Source organism: Conger conger, chromosome 3, assembly GCF_963514075.1.
Source record: "Conger conger chromosome 3, fConCon1.1, whole genome shotgun sequence".
In the NCBI taxonomy this organism is placed as follows: domain Eukaryota; kingdom Metazoa; phylum Chordata; class Actinopteri; order Anguilliformes; family Congridae; genus Conger; species Conger conger.
This window is the reverse complement of record NC_083762.1, coordinates 22,320,898-22,340,186: the sequence shown is the minus strand read 5'-3', so window position 1 is coordinate 22,340,186 and position 19,289 is coordinate 22,320,898. Positions and strand designations below refer to the sequence as shown.

Sequence of the window (19,289 nt, the reverse complement as noted above, 5' to 3'; positions counted from 1 at the left end):
GCACGACAGGCATGGTATAACACACAGTATGTGTTCTCTGCATGAAAGCACGCAACTCTTCCGCAGTTTGTAGTCCACACCAAGGAGTGAAGTTATAAAAAGTGTTATACAGCATCTATTGGCCCGCTGTTGGCTCTGGTAAGACTTTTAATGGTTTCTTGAACGTATATCAGCTCCAAAGCTCAACTGCTTTGGAGAAATGTCCTTGTCTTGTCTTGTCTCTCCATCCATCTGTTCTGTGAAATTACTTTCACAGATTCATGCTCAATGTTTGCTTTAAAGTTGACTGGATGGGATTTTACAGAAAATAGGCGAAAGCAGAATAGTAGTTTTGGTATTTTCATTTTTTTACATTTTCTGCATCATTTTTAACTGGTGCAGATTTATTTTGTTCTGATCTTTCTAGATCCGTCCAGTACAGACTGAGTGATTGATTTCCCTGGTGTAAAATCCAGCTTTGACCAACCAGAAATGACCAACTACCAGCTGTTTCAAAACATAGCTTGAGCTGGTCAAACCATGTTGAGTATGGAGCTGGTCTGAACTGGTCAACCAGCTATCAGCTGGTTTAAAACCTACCTTGAGCTGTTATTTTTCAGCAGGGTTAGTACAGGCTGATTCAAGTATATGATCCCTTTCAGACTCCAAAGTTTGATTTCATACATGAATACTAACCAGTGGTGATTGATGAGCTGAAAATTGGTGGGGAATGAAACATTCCTTTTAACTGGTCATTGATCTCAACCTGTTTTCATGAATTTTCCTTGAATAACAACTGTGCCAACGATCTGCTTAAACACAGCTTCTTCATATCGTGTTAGTGAGATTAAATGATAAATTCAATATAGAAAAGTCCCTTTTAATCATTAAGTACACAGAAATTACACCACTCTGTTAACAACCGTGTTAGCTTCCAGCATAACCAGCAATAACAAGACCAGTGTTTCAAGATTGCGTAAAAAATACATTACATATCTTGGTCTATTCTTCAAGTGTGAGTGCGGAGAAAGAAAAGCTCTACATGTATCCACAGATAATGTTGATAAAATGGGCACAATTTTGCCATGCAAATAGATATAATTTTTTTAATATAATTATTCGATGAATGGCCTAGTTGAGAAGAGCTGGCTATATCTGATGGTATTGAATGTTTTGTGATTCATTCACTCTATTGCTATTCAAGTAAAATGACTGAAAACAGGTAGAGAGGAAAGTTTTTGGCCCCACCAATTTCCAGGTCAGCAACCGACACTGAGACTGACTATAGTTTAATTCAGTGCACGCTTGGTTGATTCGGTTCAAACTGACTCTCATGTTCTTCTCTCCTTGAAGTTTCTGGCGCAGGCATGCTGGGTGAAGGTTTCCTAACTGTGCTCACATATGGGAAGGAGAGCAAAGACTCCAGTCCCCAAAACAGGAACCCACAGTGTACAAAACACGCTCACAAAACCAAGCTGAACTCAATGGCCCTGACACTGATAAAAGGTGAAGTACTGCAATTAAATGTAATGTATTACATCTACCTAATTCCTGAGAATGAATTACAATGAATAAGTAATGATATAAATAATTCTTGGCCAGCAGATAAGGAGGAGCTGCCAGGCTTAGAGCAGGGCCAGGAGCAGACCAGACCTTCTCAGCCCAGTCTTGGAGTCCTGATACCCAGTGACACAGCTGGCCAGCACCCGGGCTTGGAGCTGTACCACTCCTGGGACTGCACCAGCTTCTGTCAAGACTACCCGGACCTGCAGCTGAGGGGGGACCACATGGTGGACCAGGACTCAGAGAGCATCACGGTGCAGTACGCCTGGGGCAGGTTCCCGCTGCAAGCCCAGGCCCTGGAAGAGCTGGAGGCCCTGCAGCCTGGGCCTGCCCCTCTTCGGCTGAAAGCTGACTTCCAGCCACCCCAGGATGACGGCTACCTGGAGATGGACAGCAGTATCACCCTCGAAAAGAGGGAGCCCCTGTCAAACTCCATGCTGAACTGTTACCTGGAGAGCAAGCTTCTGGAGGTCTACCGGCAGCACCTGCAGGACAGTCTGGCTCGCTTGGGCTTCCCCGCCAACCCCGCCCAGCTACCCAACGTGCTGCTGCCCTCCGTGAACCAGCTCAGCCGCCAGTTGTCCCATGAACAAGGACTGGACGCCAGCGTTGCCCTTAACGTGGTAACCCACTACCTGAGCTCCATGTGTACCCGCACGGGCAGCTCCCACTTCAGCTCCCCTGTCCTGCGCATCTCCAATGCTGATGAGAGGAAGAAGCCCCCCTCCCTCTCCAAGCCCCTGTAGGACCTCTGGCTGGGTCCAGTGGGAGGCCATCCCAGCCTTCATCAGAGGTGTTCCAACCATATTGCTGACCATCCCATCGTGAATCGTCTTCTGAACTATAGGCTAGAATGCCACTCCTACAGATGTTTTCTGTTCCAGTTGAACCATGAGGGTTTATGTTGTGTTCTGCTCTGAGGTAGAAGTAATACACCGCCCAAGCCCTTGCACTCACCGCCCACCAAGGGTATTGCATGCTAGCCACAGTACAGATCATACCCATGAGTCTGCAATAGGGGAACATTTCGGCCTATGCAGTCAGCACACAAAAGCACTTTCAGTTCCTTTATATTGCAACACACATGCTGAGAAGGTTGAAGTTGACTCCAAAAGTGTGGCTGTGTGATGCGCTGTGATCATAGTACCAAAAATATTGCATAAAAATCAGGTGCTCTCTTGGTGTCATCCATTAAAAAGAATGTTTAGTATTTATTGGCATATTATGCTATGATAGTATACAGTATACAGTAAGATAGGGAGGGGTAGGGTTTTGGCAGAGTTGGTGGGTATGTGTGGGGGTGATTCATCACACCTCTTTTTTAGTAATAACCTCTTCACCCTCACTCCAGTTTGATATCTGGCTTTGCACTTGGTGTGAAAATACACACGAACGCACACACACCCCTCCCCCGCAAACACGCACACACACATCCACACACCACATAGTGATGAGCAGGGAGGAAACTGATGACCAAAATAATTAGCAGAAGTGTAACAACACAAGTTCTTCTTTCTTATTTGTTGAATTTGAATGAATACTTTGAATTCATTGAAGACTGATGAATACCTTCTGGCCATATTGTTTGTTCTGTAAAATAAATATTCATATTTTTACATGCTTCCTTATTTTCCTCATTTATTCCACATTACCACCTGCATGTGGTCTGTAGGTGAATGAAGAAGTTCTCACTTGCTGTCCGGACTGACCAAAAAGAAAATTCACAGGAAGTTCCTTGTTGAACACATTACTAAGCTTCCCTGCAATTGAAATGAAATGAAAGGGAACAGAGTAGTAGTTCCTCAATCTAAATGGCAAAATATTATTTTAGTACCAGACCAAGGTCAAATAATTGTTTTGCAATACTTATGTAGATTCTTAGTAAAATTCTTGAAGATTACTGTTTTACAAGAAAGTCATATTTCTTTTTGTCAAAAACTTTAATTATTCTTTAAAATGAATACAAATATAAATGTATTCCATAAAAACTTACATATGTCTAGATGAATAATCACCTGAACAGCTATTATAAAACCGGACATAATGTCTTTATAGCAGGTCTGGAAAATAAGTTAATATGCAGCTCGCAAGAGGTCTTGTAGTATGTATTAGTTTTTTACAATCGTTTTCACACTTGTCTCAATACCATGTCCACTTTTTCAAAACACTCAACACATTCACCATATCATTAGACTATGTGAACTAAACTGTGGATATTTTTGCATTGCTTTCATACTAAAGGCATTCAATCACCACTTCTTCCAAAATTCATGAATACCTCTCTCAGTCAGTGTTCACTACCAGCAAAGGTTTGTACAAATACAGCAAATTTTGCAGACATTTAGATACTTTAAATAGTTAACTTTCAGTTCAAAACCCAATAAAATTCTGATCATTGTGGAAGGAAATATGCTGCATTTTGTCAGAAAAATGAAACTATATGCTTGAAATACATAAGACAGATCATTCTGATTTGAGCAGAAAGTTTATTCAGTTTATTCAATTTTTTTGTTTGCAGCCTTGTTACCATCTATACAAAAGTCATCATACTTGCATTGAAATGTGCATGTATAGAGGATAAATATAGATAGTCACTGTTGTCACTGAAGAGATTTTTCCACTATTACTGCTGTATATGTACTGTTGAAACACCTGGCTGTCATTTCAGTGAACATCCTACCCAGGTGTTTGTTGTTTGTGCCCCGTTACCACATATACAAAAGGGGCCACCTTTGGATTGGCATTTGCATTCTTTAGCCTTGGTGAGGAAAACAGATGCAGCCAAAGGCAGAGGATGATGTCACTTCTAGATGCAATGGCTGCTGGGTGTATGGACATAACAGTGGAACACATCCAGGGCTGGATAAGGCACGCAAAGAGATGTTTTCCTCAGTGTATAGCAAGAGATAACATTCGGAGTGATGTTGATGAAAATCTATGGCCAAATGCAGAGGACAGGATGGATGGGCCAGGCCAACAGTAGACTTCTGATACTGATAGGCAGACAATATATGTGCAAATTACTGTATATAGTGAAAATATTGCTTTTTGGTATGTATTTGTTATTGATTGTAATGTATTTTGAGTAATTGATTGATTGATTTTCTTTTCTGAATTACAGTATATTGCACTGTGAGAACAAATGTCAAAATACTGTAAACCCTCTGAAGAATACTGTTGCTTTTGTGATTTGTTTCTTTATAATATATTGTTTTACATTACACAGTAAAAATTGTTATTCTGGGTTTCCAATATAGTAAAACATTAATTAATTTACAGTTTACTGTAAATTTACCACACTCAGTCATGACATCTATTGTGAGAGGCAAACCAACAGATCAAAAGTTTCTTTAGCTGCTTGGCTTGAAATATTTGTGGATGCAAAAATAGAGGAAAGGGAAACACATAATATATGTATTTAGAAATGCTCCAAGTTGTTTGTGTTTTGTAGTACATTGAACATTGAGTGACAAAGTAGTCTTATGGGAGAAAGCATGTGCTATACGGCAGCATGACTTTTGGGTGAAATATTAAGTGTTTTGGTGGTTGAAGTGCATTTTGCACCAAAGGTTAACTGATGTGCTCAGGTGCGTGTTCCAAAAGCACACTGTGTGAAGAGTTTTGAAAAAGAGGACATGGTATTGAGACAAGTGTGAAAATAATTGTAAAAAACTGTAATATGTAGTACATAGCTAGATAACCCTCAAGTCCCTTTAAACTAGAAAGTGAGCTAATCCTGCAGCATCTGAGAAGACAAAATTATTGTCACATTTATTCAGATATTCTGGAACAACCCAGATATAAAATAACAAACCACCACATTTTGGCTGTTAATGGAACAACCCAGTCTTTATTTCTGAAAAAGATATCTAGCCGTTTGCCTACCTGTAGTTCATCAACTTCTCCAAATATTAAATGAAAATGCACCTGTGTGTCAGTGTTTAGTACTTTTAACAACACCATCTACCACCTTCCAAAACTGCATCCTTCTCTGCTACCTTTAACATGGTTTCAGAGGTCATGTATCCTCACTTCTGATTGGTTTAATCTAATCTGCATTTCAGATTCTCTGCTTTATCTCATATAGTGAAGAATGGGAAATTTACCCAATCCCTCCAGAATGTGTGAAATAGCACTATGACTCAATTAGCACACTTATGTAGTTCCTTACAGGAAGCATATTGAGATCCATCTTTATCACAAGTTTTCTTGGAACGGAAAAAACAAGCGCATGTCTACGAGCAAGACGCCAAAGCTCATAACCAGCTGAAATTACATGCTACCATTTTAACAAAACATAGGTCTAACTGCAGGGTGGAGTCCGGCATCATTGTTTTTACGTCCTGCTTTGTGAATGGAGCCACTGGTCTATAAGAGCCCATTAGTGCTGGTTGGCTCCCCTGCTTGCTCAGGGATTCCTGTGTGCATTAGCGTATGAGCGCCTCATTAGCTGCAGGCCGTGTGGTCGGGCGTGACCGGTAGGGTGTGGGAAGTCCAGCAGAGTGAGGACACATCCCACCCCCTCTATCTCCCCTCTTCTCCTGCTGCTGAACGACCATGCGTCCGCTCCGGACTCCCCTCTCCCTGCTCTGCCTCTACCTGGGGGTCTCCTCGGCCCTCTCCCTCTCACCGGACCCCTCCCCGCTGTTGGATAACTGCAGTGACCCAAACCACCGGGCTCCCGCCAGCCTGAAGATCTTCAGTGTGGACTACCACCATGTGCAAGCCCCGTTCGAGATTGGACTGTGGATCATGCTGGCTTCCCTGGCGAAACTGGGTGAGACACTTTTCATTCATTCATCCTCTTCAGTCTCCTTTCTCTAAATAACAGCTGATATTGATAGCTATGATATAAATACATGTGTATATGTATAGGTGACTTTTTAGCTGATTGCAGTACTGATTGCTCTTAATGGCGGGTTTGATTACTAAGAGTGTTGAATGAAGTGGTGATATCCTATTCTTAGTATTCTGCTTCTGGGAGAGTTGCTATACAGTAACTGTCATAACATTATACAAAAGGCAGATGTTGCTTTCTTTTTAATGACTATTGTGTGTGTGTAGTAGAGAATTTAATGCAGAGAGAAATAACGGGTTGGTCATTTTGGGTTGACTGTTCGAGTTCTTCTTATGGTAGTGTCCTTGCTTGCTAGGGACTTCACTACACTTCAACCTGCTGGTACCTGGTGCTCTTTTAAAAGAATGTCAACTCTGTGATATTGAAAATACAATAAACTGTCTTAAATAATATGTGTAACAATGTGAAAATAGCCAAAAGTAGCTTAGGTTTTTGAGGTACGCACTGCTGTAGTACTATGTAACTCTTAATTCTTATTTAAGAATTCACTCAACGTAGTAATAGAAGCTCATGCAGGCAGGTGGTGTAGAATATAGAGATGAATGCCTTAGACCTTTAATACTAATAACCAATGATGGGGTATTGATGTTTATCAACCGACACAAAGAGTCTGCCCTCTGGGGCACATGAAACAAAGCCTTTCTTGCAGTTAATCAGCTATTGCTTTTAGCACTACTGTATCTGTGTGATTATGGGTCTCCAGGAGATCTCTAAATATCTCACTGACGTGCCCTCCACTTTCTTCCCCCTGTCCCCACCCCTACACTACACCTCCCAGGATTCCACTGGTCGGGGCGCATCCCTGCCGTGGTCCCGGAGAGCTGCCTGCTCATCATGGTTGGCCTGCTGGTGGGCGGGGTGATCTATGGCGTCCGCCACGCCGCGCCGCCGGTCCTGAGCACGGACGCCTTCTTCCTGTACCTCCTGCCGCCCATCGTGCTGGACGCGGGCTACTTCCTGCCCGGGCGGCTGTTCTTCGAGAACCTGGGCACCATCCTGTGGTACGCTGTGCTGGGCACGGTGTGGAACGTGCTGGGCATCGGCGTGTCGCTGTACGGGGTGTGCCGGGTGGGGCCCTGGGGGCTGGAGGAGGTGTCCCTGCTGCAGTGCCTGCTTTTCGGCAGCCTCATCGCGGCCGTTGACCCCGTCGCCGTCCTCTCCGTCTTCGAGGAGATCCACGTCAACGAGCAGCTGCACATCCTGGTGTTCGGGGAGTCGCTGCTCAACGACGCCGTCACCGTGGTGAGCACCCGTGGTACAGTACCCGTGGTGTGGCTTTCCTGCTGTAAACATCCAGCTATGACCAGCTCGAAATTACCATAACATAGCTTGAGCTGGTAAAACCATGTTGAGTATGGAGCTGGTCTGAGCTGGTCAACCAGCTACCTGCTTTTTCAAAACCTAGCTTGAGCTGTTTTTTCAGTTGTTTGTACTGCACTGGGGTAGTCCTTGCATTGTGCTTCCTATACTGGGAAGGTCTTTATTTCCCATTTCTCAGGTTCCTCTCACTTTGCTCATCTTGCTTTTAGTACTACTGTACTAAAAAACCTGTACTAGTAAATCTTACATCGCTGTCAGAGGTTTTCAGCCATGTTAGGCACCTCTCACGAAATGGCTTCTCTTCATCCCATAGGTCCTGTACAAGCTGTTCGAGTCCTTCCTGCGAATGCCCTCAGTGTCAGGGTTGGACGTGCTGGCGGGAGGTTGCCAGTTCGTGGTGGTGGGGCTAGGCGGGATCTGCGTTGGGCTGTTCTTCGGCATGGTGGCTGCCCTCACCACTCGCTTCACAGCTCGGGCTCAAGTGATCGCGCCCCTCTTCGTCTTCCTCTACAGCTACCTATCGTACCTCACCTCTGAGATGCTGCACCTGTCTGGGATCGTGGCGTGAGTTCATTCTGGTGTCGGGTGGGGCAGACGATGCAGAGGGGAGGAAGTTTGTAATTCCCGACACTACTTAAGGATATTGCCACTCACCACACTGTGGGCAAATCCATCCGAGACTTGGGTTAATCGGTGTACACTCTCTGTCCAATGGAAGCTCGTGGCAGAGATGTGAGTCAGAAACACTCACATTCTCGGAACTGAGGTCTGAGGTCTGTTACATATGCAGTTAATGGAAAATTAAGGTTTGGAAATCTCAAATGTGTTATTTTCTACTCAAACACTAATGCAGAAAAGAAAACAAAAAAAAAACCCCATCTAAAACCAAATTTATATTCTAGTTTATATGGTGTACTTTTGCATACTCCAGTATGCACCAGGGGATTTCCAACTAATTTGACCTGCTCTGTGTAAATCCTACTTCAAAAACTCCTACTACTACCACCACTTATCAATTACTTGAAACATAATAGTACACCATTATCCAAATATTTTTATTTTATGGAAAATATAAAATAACACATCACAGAAGAAATATAACAAAACAATGTACCAAGCAAAAATGAATAATGGCACATTCACTGTTTTCTCACCAAGGACCGAAAGCAGATTGTCTTCAGCTGCACATAAAACAAGAGTCTAGCCAATGGTATGGGCAAGGACCACTTGTGTGATTCTCAGTTCAGAATTGTAAGATGCTTCCAGGACTCTGCTGTTGGCTCCACTAAATGTTGTTTTATCGTTTGGTCTTTTCTCAGTCTAGCAGGTTTTATGGAGAGATGAAGGGTTTTTCCCACTGAAGTAGTATGTCTGTCTGCCAGGTATCACTTTAAGACTGATAGCATGTTGCTGTGATTGGATAGCTGTTTGTATCACAATTAATTGCATGTAACAAACAGCTATCTATGCCAATGACAGTAAATAACCAAAGCTCAATTACTGGGCTCATAGTATCTAAAATATCCTTTTTATTAGGCACAGTCTTAGTATTGTTGTGACAGGGTTAGTGGTTGTCAGATTGGCATTGCTGCTTGTGTTGCTGTTTTCATCAATATTGGCAGCTGGTAGTCTTCACTCATCAGATTGACTGGTGGTATAATGCTGCTTTCACTTCATAGTTAATGCGTCATTGAGCTGTGGTTTCTGTCACCCCTCTTACGCCTTACCCAATGGAAACAACAGGAATCAGGGATGTCTTTCTTTCACTTCTCCACACTAAACAGCCTTTTTTCTCTATTTCTCTCTCTCCAGCGCCTTTCCCCCATCCAGACTCTTTCCCCGAAAAACTTAATTTACAGGCAAATAGAGAAGTAACTGCCACTCCAAAGATAGCAGCCTAGCTAATTTCATTGTACCCGGAAATATGTTTTTTGCGTGCAGTGGATTGCTGTAGATCATTTGTTGTTGTTTTTCTGATAAATGTGGTGCACAATGTGGGGCTCAGCATTTCCGTGTTCCTGACCCCACTGCTCGTCTGTAACACTATGTTGTACTACTTCAGTATGCCTGCTAAACTGAGCAATATTTTACTGTTAGTGGAATTCATTATGAAAAGTACTTTAGCCTTCTGCACATCAGTCTAAACTCCGTTCTACCAGAACATATGTCTATTTTACAAGGGCCAAGAATCTGTGTTAGTACAAGAAATGCCCTGCACTAAACATACGGTCAGAATATCACATTTCCAAAGCTTAGAAACATTAGATCAGAACATAACACTTGCATTTACATTTCTAACATTTCTAAAATAGTTTATACAGTATATTAACTATAACAGGCCATGAAAGAGTGTGATATGAAGTAGTATTACAAAGTAGCAAGAAATAAAGTAAGAAAGCACCTGACTGTCCTCCCATTGCCTCAGGATTGTGACCTGTGCTGTCAGCATGAAGCAGTATGTGGAGGCCAACGTATCCCAGGAGTCCAACACCACCATAAAATACTTCCTGAAGATGTGGAGCAGCGTCAGCGAGACCCTGATCTTCATCTTCCTGGGCGTGTCCACCGTCCAGGATGTGCACATGTGGAGCTGGCCATTTGTGTCTTCCACACTCTTCCTCTGCCTGTTCTGGAGGGCCCTGGGTGGGTAAACTGCATTAGCACATGGGCTCAGGGTGGGTAAACTGCATTAGCACATGGGCTCAGGGTGGGTAAACTGCATTAGCACATGGGCTCAGGGTGGGTAAACTGCATTCGCACATGGGCCCTGGGTGGGTAAACTGCATTAGCACATGGGCCCTGGGTGGGTAAACTGCATTAGCACATGGGCCCTGGGTGGGTAAACTGCATTAGCACATGGGCCCTGGGTGGGTAAACTGTCCTCACAGGGGCTGTTGTGGGTAGACTCTGCCAACTCACACAATGGGGGGCTGACTGATTATTGGAAATATTGTATAACATCTGTAAATATACAAACACATATGCATGAGCATACACACACACACTGTCGTGTCTAGGAAACGACAGAGTCCAAATCTTCAATTGGTCGAAAAACATCTTCGCGAGGGAAAAGACGACACCAGGCAGCAAGATCTTCAGGAAAATCAGACTTTATTAGCAGATGTGCATAAAGCCGGATCAGCTCTCCAGAACTGAACCCCGACTGGCATTTGTACACCCATTTTATACACAGTTACTCCACCTACAACTCCTCCTCAAACCGCATTCTGGCAAATCACCCACACTTTTCTTATCGTAACTCCTCCCAACGCTCCTCCCACAACGTCATTGTGGCAAATTGCCAACGGTCCTTATGCTCTGCCAACTCTGTACAAAGTTCAGGGCATTCTGCCAACTACGTGTCCTCACTTCACCCCGCACCTGCTCTTGGCAAACTACCAGACCTCAGAAAGTTCTGGATGCCCTCCCTCTAACACGTCATCCATACACGTCACTCTGTATCTTTCGCTTTTATAAGACGAACTAAGCAGCAGGAATCATTGAAAATATACAGACAAACTAAACATTTCATTAATATTCACTTCTAATATACTTTTCTAATCTACAGACATACTAAACATTTCATTAATTATTCTCTTCTAAGGGAGTAAATGTACGTAGCATTCTTTGCTCTCATTTCAACAGTTTTCACTGTGGTTTCTTGCGTTTTCATAAGCTCAGCTATAATTAATGTTCTAGGTCAAATAGATACACTCCTGGCATAAAACATCGAGAGTCCCGGAGAAATCAGCTGTATAGTCATATCTTGCTCTGCCCGTGTCCTTGACAGTTTGGTCTACACAGTTCAAGACGGCCCCCCCCTGCCAGCTGGCTGGGCTCACTGTGTAATCCTAGCACAATTTAGCAGTTAATCAGTTTGAAACTATACAGGGTACATATCATACTTTAATACAGATATATTGATAAACTTTTAGCACACATCGTCGAGAGTTTTGGAGGAACCAGCCTGCTCACTAAGGCGGAGTCTGATTTTGACTTGTGATTGGTTATCATGCTTTTAGGAGGGAGATCTTTTGTTCTGTGAATTTTCCCCTACAACACAAACACACACACACATACACACACACACACACACACACACATATGCACACATACACTCACCTAAAAGCAGGGTTGCCTAACCCTCTTTCTGGAGATCTACTGTACTGTAGACTTTCATTTCAACCCTAATTTAGCATACCTGATTCTACTAATTAGCAGATCGTTGAGATCTCTAGCTGTTTAATGAGGTGTGATTTGTTAGGACTGGAGTAAAAACTTACAGGACGGTAGAACTCCAGGAACAGGGTTGAGCATCCCTGCCTAAAAGCATGCTCACTTGCACATAGTCACAACAGCGCCCTCTGCTGTCCGGTTGAGGTCACAGGTGTGCTGCTCCTGACGGCTGTAATGAACAAGCTGAGGCGAAACCCTGTCACCTTCCGTGACCAGTTCATCATTGCCTACGGTGGACTGAGAGGGGCTATCTGTTTCTCTCTGGTCTTCCTGATCGAAGAATTCCCTAAGAAGAGGCTCTTCATCACCACTACCATCGTAGTCATCCTCTTCACAGTCTTTGTGCAGGTAAAGCTGGCAAAAAAACACTCACAGCCTGGTACACCAGTGTGAACACACACCCTAGTCACCTGTCTTCTGGTCATCCACACTGCTGTTATTACACATAGTAATACGACTACGTGCAGTCTAAACACTTGTGAGAGTGTAATAGATTCAAAATACTTAATTTAGTTACAAGATATTGAACTCGTTTTACAAAATTGCGCTTTGAACATTTGGTGCTGTTCAAACTGATAGCAGAAACATCCACTATCAGTGAACCTAAAGCAAAGATTCCAAGCCTGTAATTCTGCGATACCTTGGAGAAAAATGCTCCTGCTAAACCAGGAGCAAAGGGCACTACATACTCTGATTTGAGACTAACAATCCATGTTTGTACCTTAATCTAGGATTTTTGAATTTGTATTTGTCTCGGTACTGTAGTTCCTGAAGTTGTAGTGTCTCGGTATGGTAGTTACAGGCTTGGCTGATCTACCTGGTGTACTGGACATATGTTCATATATGAATTGAACCTTATCTGACCAGTTTGGTTGTTTGTTCTATGACCTCGATATGCACTGTTTTGTACGTCGCTTTAGATAAAAGCTAAATAAAATGTAATGGGCTCTGTGCTATGTTTCTGGGATTTAGGGCATGACCATTAAGCCTCTGGTGGAGTTACTGGAAGTGAAGCGTAGGAAGAGGGCACCCCCTACAGTCAGTGAAGAGATCCACAGCCGGGTGAGTTTGCACTCTGAGCTGCGGAGTATGGCTTTTGGCATGCCCATTGTGGAAACTCTGTGTCTGTGTGCTCTTTCATAGCTTTTGGATCACTTGCTGTCCGGTATCGAGGATATTGTAGGGTACTGGGGCCAGCACTACTGGAAAGACAAGTAAGAGTGATATTGCAGTATAATGTTTGCTTATAAACTCACCATTATATAAGTAATTATACAGCTTTCAAACATACTGTAAAATGCATCTACTGACATACATGAATTTAAGAAACCGTAAAAACATAAAAACTAATTGGAACTAGTTGGAATTCATCTGATTAAGCAGTCTTCAAGTTGCTGGTGTCTGCAGGGGTCTACCTTTTACACTTTTCACATTTGTACAGGCAGTATGTGTGCTGTATATGGTAACACTGGAAATATAGTATGCATACAGGTACAAGCTATGGATTGTTCTTAATACACATCCTTTGGCTTGACAGTCATTAAAAATCCCACAGGATGCTCAACCCCTTCATCGTCCTGTTGCAACAGTACAGCAACCCCGCTAGTGTCAACCTGCAGCGCAAATGGTCTGTCGAAATAGGGAGCAGAAAGAAGAGGAGCGTTACACAGTATCGATTCTGCGGTCTTAAACTTTGCCACCTAACAAATAATAAACCACTTCATGGGTTTAACCTGGCCCTGGCTGACCACCTTGCCCAAGTACGAGACTGTCGCCTTAGCAAACTGACACTTCGCTAAAATGACAGTCAAGGTGGTCGAACATCGCTTCAAGGCGGCGCACATGTTGGGACCAGATGTCACTAAAGACCACCACATCGTCCATATACGCAGCACAACCCTCCAAGCCTGCTAAAGCCGTGTTCATCAGTCTCTGAAGGGGCGTTTTTCAGACCACAGGCATTATCTAATAGGAATATAACCCACTTGGTGTAATGAAAGCAGAAATTCCTTGCGCTCTGGGCCAAAGTGGTACCTGCCAAAGGCTTTGAGGCGATCCAATCTGGTTACATAATAAAGATTTACACTACACAAAATTAACTAATAATCTGTTGAGTTGCAAAAATAAGCATATCTATCTTAACTACCTAGCTGTGTTTGCTCCTTCAATTTCAATTTTTTCGCGGGAAGGTCTACAAATGGTTGTCAAGCTAAAAGCAGTGATGCTTGGTAAGTTAGCTAGCAGACTACGTCAGCTGCCTAGCTAACAATCTTTTTTTAAATTTTTTATTAATAACTGTTAAAAACTGTTTTAAAGGGACAATACGTTTCATCAACTAACCTCCATTTGGTGAAATAGGTTCGACCAGATTAGCTTCAGCTGTTTCAGTTGAAGAGTTTAGTTGGTAAACAAATGCGGCATCCCAAGAATATGTTGATATAGTAATATAGTGCCACCTAGTGCATACATGAATAATTACAGCCAGGGGGCGTCTTGCCCCATGTTATCCCCCTTTAAATCTTTGTTTTCCTCTGTTTGAGGTCAACCATCCAACCTTTATATGAAAACTGATATTGAGTGGGCACATCATAATATTTTCTAATGGATGCTATGTCATCTAGGCATAGTTTAACCCATGTGTTTTACCATAAAAATGAATCGTTGCTATGGGTTGCTATGGCCGCTTGAACTCTAATACGTCATCGTCAAGGAAATTGTCGCGTGATTAAGAACGATCCATACAGTACACAGAATACAAGTAAGACATGAAGTATATAGCGATGACATATAACATTTAACCGGTGTCTCCTGTTTGTCTGTAGAGGTTTGAAGAGGTTAGCAGTAAGTCTCCTGTTTGTATGCTTGAAGAGTTTAACAGTTTTTCTATTTTTGTGTGTGCAGGTTTGAACAGTTTAACAGTAAGTACCTGAAGAGGTTTCTGATCAGCGAGGACACTCAGCCTAAGTCCAGCATCGTGCTACTGTACCAAGAGCTGGAGCGCCGGGAGCAGACAGGAGAGGAGGATCATGGGAGGATAGAGAGCACTCAGTCCCTGTGAGCTGCTCATGGTGGAGCAAGTGCAAACACCCTTTGACACACACAGATTGCGTATAAATGTTCCCGGAGTTACACAAGGTTGCCCTGACAAAAGAATACCGCAACTACTGCATTTAAGTCAAAACAAAATGTGAAATCATTTTGTGGCAGAATGTAATGTTCTAAAACCTCCACAAGGGGTAGCCATTCCACTGTTCTTCAAAAACAACACATTATTATCTGGACAGTTGGTCGTGTCAAAGTGACAGACCAAAGTATGCAGTTGCCAGTTGCAATTAGTTAAAAGTATCTTAAAGTATTGGTGCCTCTACAAAGACAGTTTACTCTTATTTCTCATATATTTACTGCAGCCTATGATCATAACATGAACACAATAGATAAATGTCATACTAGGACGAAAAGTATGAAAGTTTATGTTATGGCATGAACATACTTCAAAAATATTTTAGGCTAACATTTAATTCAAGATTCTGCACTTTAACATTACTGGCATTGATTGTAAACTGATCTCTGATATGTATTGTGGGCATCATTTGGAATAGCAACACTTCTTGTATGAACTGCGAGTGCAAACCAAAAAGCAGAAATGCAGGCCAAGGGGTATATTTATAGCTGTTGATAGCCAGCAGTGTGTGGGTGCCTGGTGCTTTGCCTGAGAAGCTAATTCAGCCAAGCAACAATAGCTAACCAAAATCCACCCTACCACTAGTGGGGAGAGGCTGTTATTCCAGGCATTCTCAGATGATGACATAAACTTTGCCTGCAAGTACCGGGCCTATCCTGCTGATACAACATGGAAAGAACCTTTTACCAAATTATTAGTTGCAGATAATTTTGTGGTTACTTTCTATTCATGATATTTCCTTCCTGCACATACACATACTGGATAAATATTTTCTCCAACATACAACACATTGAAAGTTTATCAAAGTATCTATTTACTCTGTTCAGTTCTAATTTCATTTAATCAGATCCCCTTGTTCAGAGAAACAACAGATAACATTTTTCATTCAATCTATTTATACAGCTGGATGTTTGCTAGTTTAAGCTCTTTTGCTCAAAGGTACTGCAGCCCTGTTGGGAATCAGACGTATAAGCTTTGAGCTACAAGCCTAATTCTAGTTCTCTAACTAAACTGTCCCCCCAAAATTAAGTTCAGCTGAACATCTAAGCCATCTCTCACCGTCTGTTTCTTTCTCCTCCTGCATAGTGAGGACAACCATGTCCAAAGCAGACCTTTACTTCCTGAGGAAATGGACAGCATCAGGCGAATCCTTTCCAGAAACCTGCGCAACTTCAATAGGAAGGTGAGCAGCGTAGATTTTCACTTTATGTTTTTATGCTTGTCATCCTTGTTGGACTCTGTCTCTCTGCCTCTCCCTCTCTATCTCTCTCAGTCTCTCCCTCTCTCACACTGTGTGTGTGTGTGTGTAGCAGTATCCTGCTTACAGCAGGCACACTCTGCATCAGGACTTCACTGTGGACCAGAGCAGAAATCCCCATTTACACCGACACCAGAGTCTGAGGGAGAGGAGTCCTGCATTCAGCTACCGTGGTCAGGTACAATTCAGCACACATAGACTTACACACACACTCACACACACACAAACACACGCACAAATGCTTTCTGTAGACATGTAGACACATAGACCGCTGGTAAGTATTGATACACAGACACAAGACCTTCAGTCAGATAATAATTCATTGATACATTTATCATGTTATGGTACTGATTCACAGACAGTACCAGTAATGTAGCACTGTGTGTCTCTGTGTGTACTTATTCCTGCTAACAGTGGGATACCGAGGAGCCCTGGGACACTGAGAGGGAGTGTAGGCTCACCAGGTCTTTCACAGGTACCATATCTCTCTCCCAAGAGCAGAAACCTGGCACATTTTACTGATAGTGTTCTTACACATCCCAATGCTTTGTGGACATAAGCACATTTGCATTACGGATATACATGATTTGTATATTTCATTGAATGATGGTTATACAGTATATGTGCTCTCCACAATTATACATTGTTTAAAAAATGTTCTCTTAGTAATATTATCCACAGCACTGTGAAAGACAGACATCTCAGACATCCAGCCCCACCACCTGTGCTTTCTGTTTTCCAGTGGGCCAAAATCCTGATCCAATTTTTCCAGACCAAGCAAGCCCGGTGGAGTTCAATCCAAACGGCCCACTGAGCATCCACCAGGATAGGGAGGGTATCGCTACATCTGGGGAGGAACTGGCTCCACACCCTCCCTATGGAGCCACACAGGACAGGGCCCCCAAAAAACTGAGCTTTGCTCTGGTAGACGAGAGGGAGAAGTAGTGCTTTCCTCACCCCCACCATTCTCTGAAGGCATTCTGGGTATCTTCTGCCCACTTTCATTTGCTTTTCTGCTGTCTGGTGTGGGGCAACAAGAAAAAATTTTTACCTCCAGAGATTTGCTTGGACTTTGAGTTACGAACACTGATTGGCTGCTTTATTTCAAGGCAGAATTATTTTATAAGACATATTAAGACAAACTGTTGTCCCAAGGAAACAGTCTTGAAATGTTACGCAGATGGTGAAAGTATTTTTCTAAAATGTATGTTTTAATGTGGCTATAATGTGCCCCAACATTCCACTGACTTTCCAAAAGCCTCAAATCCTGGTAGATCTACTGGACTGACTCGTTGTCACCGGATGGTTGAGATACATGGCTGGGACTCGCAAGGTCGGTGGTTCGATCCCCGGTGTAGCCACGATAAGCTGTTGGGCCATTGAGCAAGGCCCTTAACCCCACATTGCTCTCCTGCATTAGTTTAATCAACTGTAAGTCGCTGTGTATAAAAGCGTCTTGTAATGGTCATTGAGGCATGTAAACCAAGCTACAACTTGCCAAGAGTATAGGCAAAGAAGCATGTGATTGTGAGAGAGTGAAAATGCGGTGAACCCGTGGCTCTCCTACATGTACCACGTATACCGGGTGAATTAATTCAACCTCGTATACCTTTACCAGGGCGGCCTGTAGCGTAGTGGTTAAGGTACATGACTGGGACAGGTATATGACCGGGACGCGCAAGGCCGGTGTAGCCACAAAAGATCCGCACAGCCGTTGGGCCCTTGAGCAAGGTTCTTGACCCTGCATTGCTCCAGGGGAGGATTGTCTCCTGCTTAGTATAATCAACTGTACATCGCTCTGGATAAGAGCATCTGCCAAATGCCATTAATGTAATGTATACCAGGTGAATGAATGCAACCTCAGATTCAATCTGCTCACACTTGCGTGAGCCTATTGTGTTTCCCTTGAAATGTATTCAACACCTATGCCGAATCCTGAGTTGTTCAATTATAATAAATGACTAATTTATATAATAAATTACCACTTCTACTAATACTAATTGCTCTAGACCAGGGGTGTCCAATATTTTACAAAATGGGCCCATGAAGGTGCACATTTTTTTTGTTTTAGCCCAGCATTAATACACCTTATTGCATTTATCAAGGTCTTTACTGAAGATATGATTGGTTAATTAGTCGAAGCAGTTGTAGCGTGAGCTAAAACAAAAACCACCATCCACACCGGCCCTTTCTGGATAAGTTTGAACACCTCTGTACGAGACATATCGCCCCCTCAGCTACATACAGTCCAAACAAACTGGCGCAATATCCTGCCATCAAGCTAATCAATGCCTGCTCACTATAATACAGCTTCCATGGCAAGTTTGCTACCTCATTCAATTAAATGATCAACTGAAGAGAGCAAACAGCATCAGAACCTCTTTTCTTTCTTGTCCTTGATTTTGTCCAGATATGAGGCTTTCATTTAATTTCTAGCAAGCCTGACTGAAGCAAAGTGTGAGAACTTCAAGTCACCAGATGTCGATTAATAAGAACAACGCTCTGCAAACATCTTTGAACATTGGCCTACAAGTAAAATGACAATCAACAAAACAAAGACACTGAAGGTAGAAGCTATATACAGTGCACATTGCAGAGAAAAAGCAGAACACTTTGGAATGATAAAAAAGAGTACTTCAATAAAAATATTGTTCACTTTCCATAAAACTGGATGGATGCATGTATGTTTTAAAGATACCACTTTTTGTTTTGAGCATTCTTTTGCTCTCTGCTCAAAAGTATATTGAATAACAGAGAATGTTTAATAATGGTATAAACAATAATATTAATACATTTTAATATGCAAATGTATACATGTCTATTAGACACTGAATCATCCACTGACAAGAAAATGCTGGCAAATGAAATCTCATGAGTTTGTGGTATACAAATTT

At 42.6% G+C, this 19,289-nt stretch overlaps 2 protein-coding genes across 2 annotated transcripts; both read left to right on the top strand.

The window, feature by feature from the left end:
• Positions 1-3,158, top strand: si:dkey-237j10.2 (uncharacterized protein LOC568721 homolog). Its single transcript, XM_061233573.1, has 3 exons — positions 1-138; positions 1,333-1,485; positions 1,585-3,158. Exons 2-3 carry the CDS (start codon positions 1,347-1,349, stop codon positions 2,286-2,288), a joined length of 843 nt encoding a protein of 280 aa, XP_061089557.1. The 5' UTR covers positions 1-138; positions 1,333-1,346; the 3' UTR covers positions 2,289-3,158.
• A 2,941-nt stretch (positions 3,159-6,099) lies between these two features.
• Positions 6,100-18,395, top strand: LOC133123437 (sodium/hydrogen exchanger 2-like). The gene is made up of 12 exons (XM_061233902.1): positions 6,100-6,319; positions 7,179-7,642; positions 8,034-8,284; positions 10,146-10,363; positions 12,108-12,304; positions 12,929-13,018; positions 13,100-13,170; positions 14,858-15,010; positions 16,224-16,320; positions 16,448-16,573; positions 16,810-16,870; positions 17,138-18,395. Exons 1-12 carry the CDS (start codon positions 6,100-6,102, stop codon positions 17,338-17,340), a joined length of 2,151 nt encoding a protein of 716 aa, XP_061089886.1. The 3' UTR covers positions 17,341-18,395.
• The last annotated feature ends 894 nt before the right edge of the window (positions 18,396-19,289 follow it).

What these genes read in the sequence shown, in the direction of transcription:
- LOC133123437 (XM_061233902.1), top strand. Translation starts at nt 6,100, where the DNA reads ATGCGTCCGCTCCGGACTCCCCTCTCCCTGCTCTGCCTCTACCTGGGG. An exon ending in CACCTGTCTGGGATCGTGGC is followed by an intron (nt 8,285 to 10,145) that starts GTGAGTTCATTC and finishes CCATTGCCTCAG; the next exon opens with GATTGTGACCTGTGCTGTCA. An exon ending in TGCGCAACTTCAATAGGAAG is followed by an intron (nt 16,321 to 16,447) that starts GTGAGCAGCGTA and finishes GTGTGTGTGTAG; the next exon opens with CAGTATCCTGCTTACAGCAG.
- si:dkey-237j10.2 (XM_061233573.1), top strand. Translation starts at nt 1,347, where the DNA reads ATGCTGGGTGAAGGTTTCCTAACTGTGCTCACATATGGGAAGGAGAGC. An exon ending in GGCCCTGACACTGATAAAAG is followed by an intron (nt 1,486 to 1,584) that starts GTGAAGTACTGC and finishes CTTGGCCAGCAG; the next exon opens with ATAAGGAGGAGCTGCCAGGC.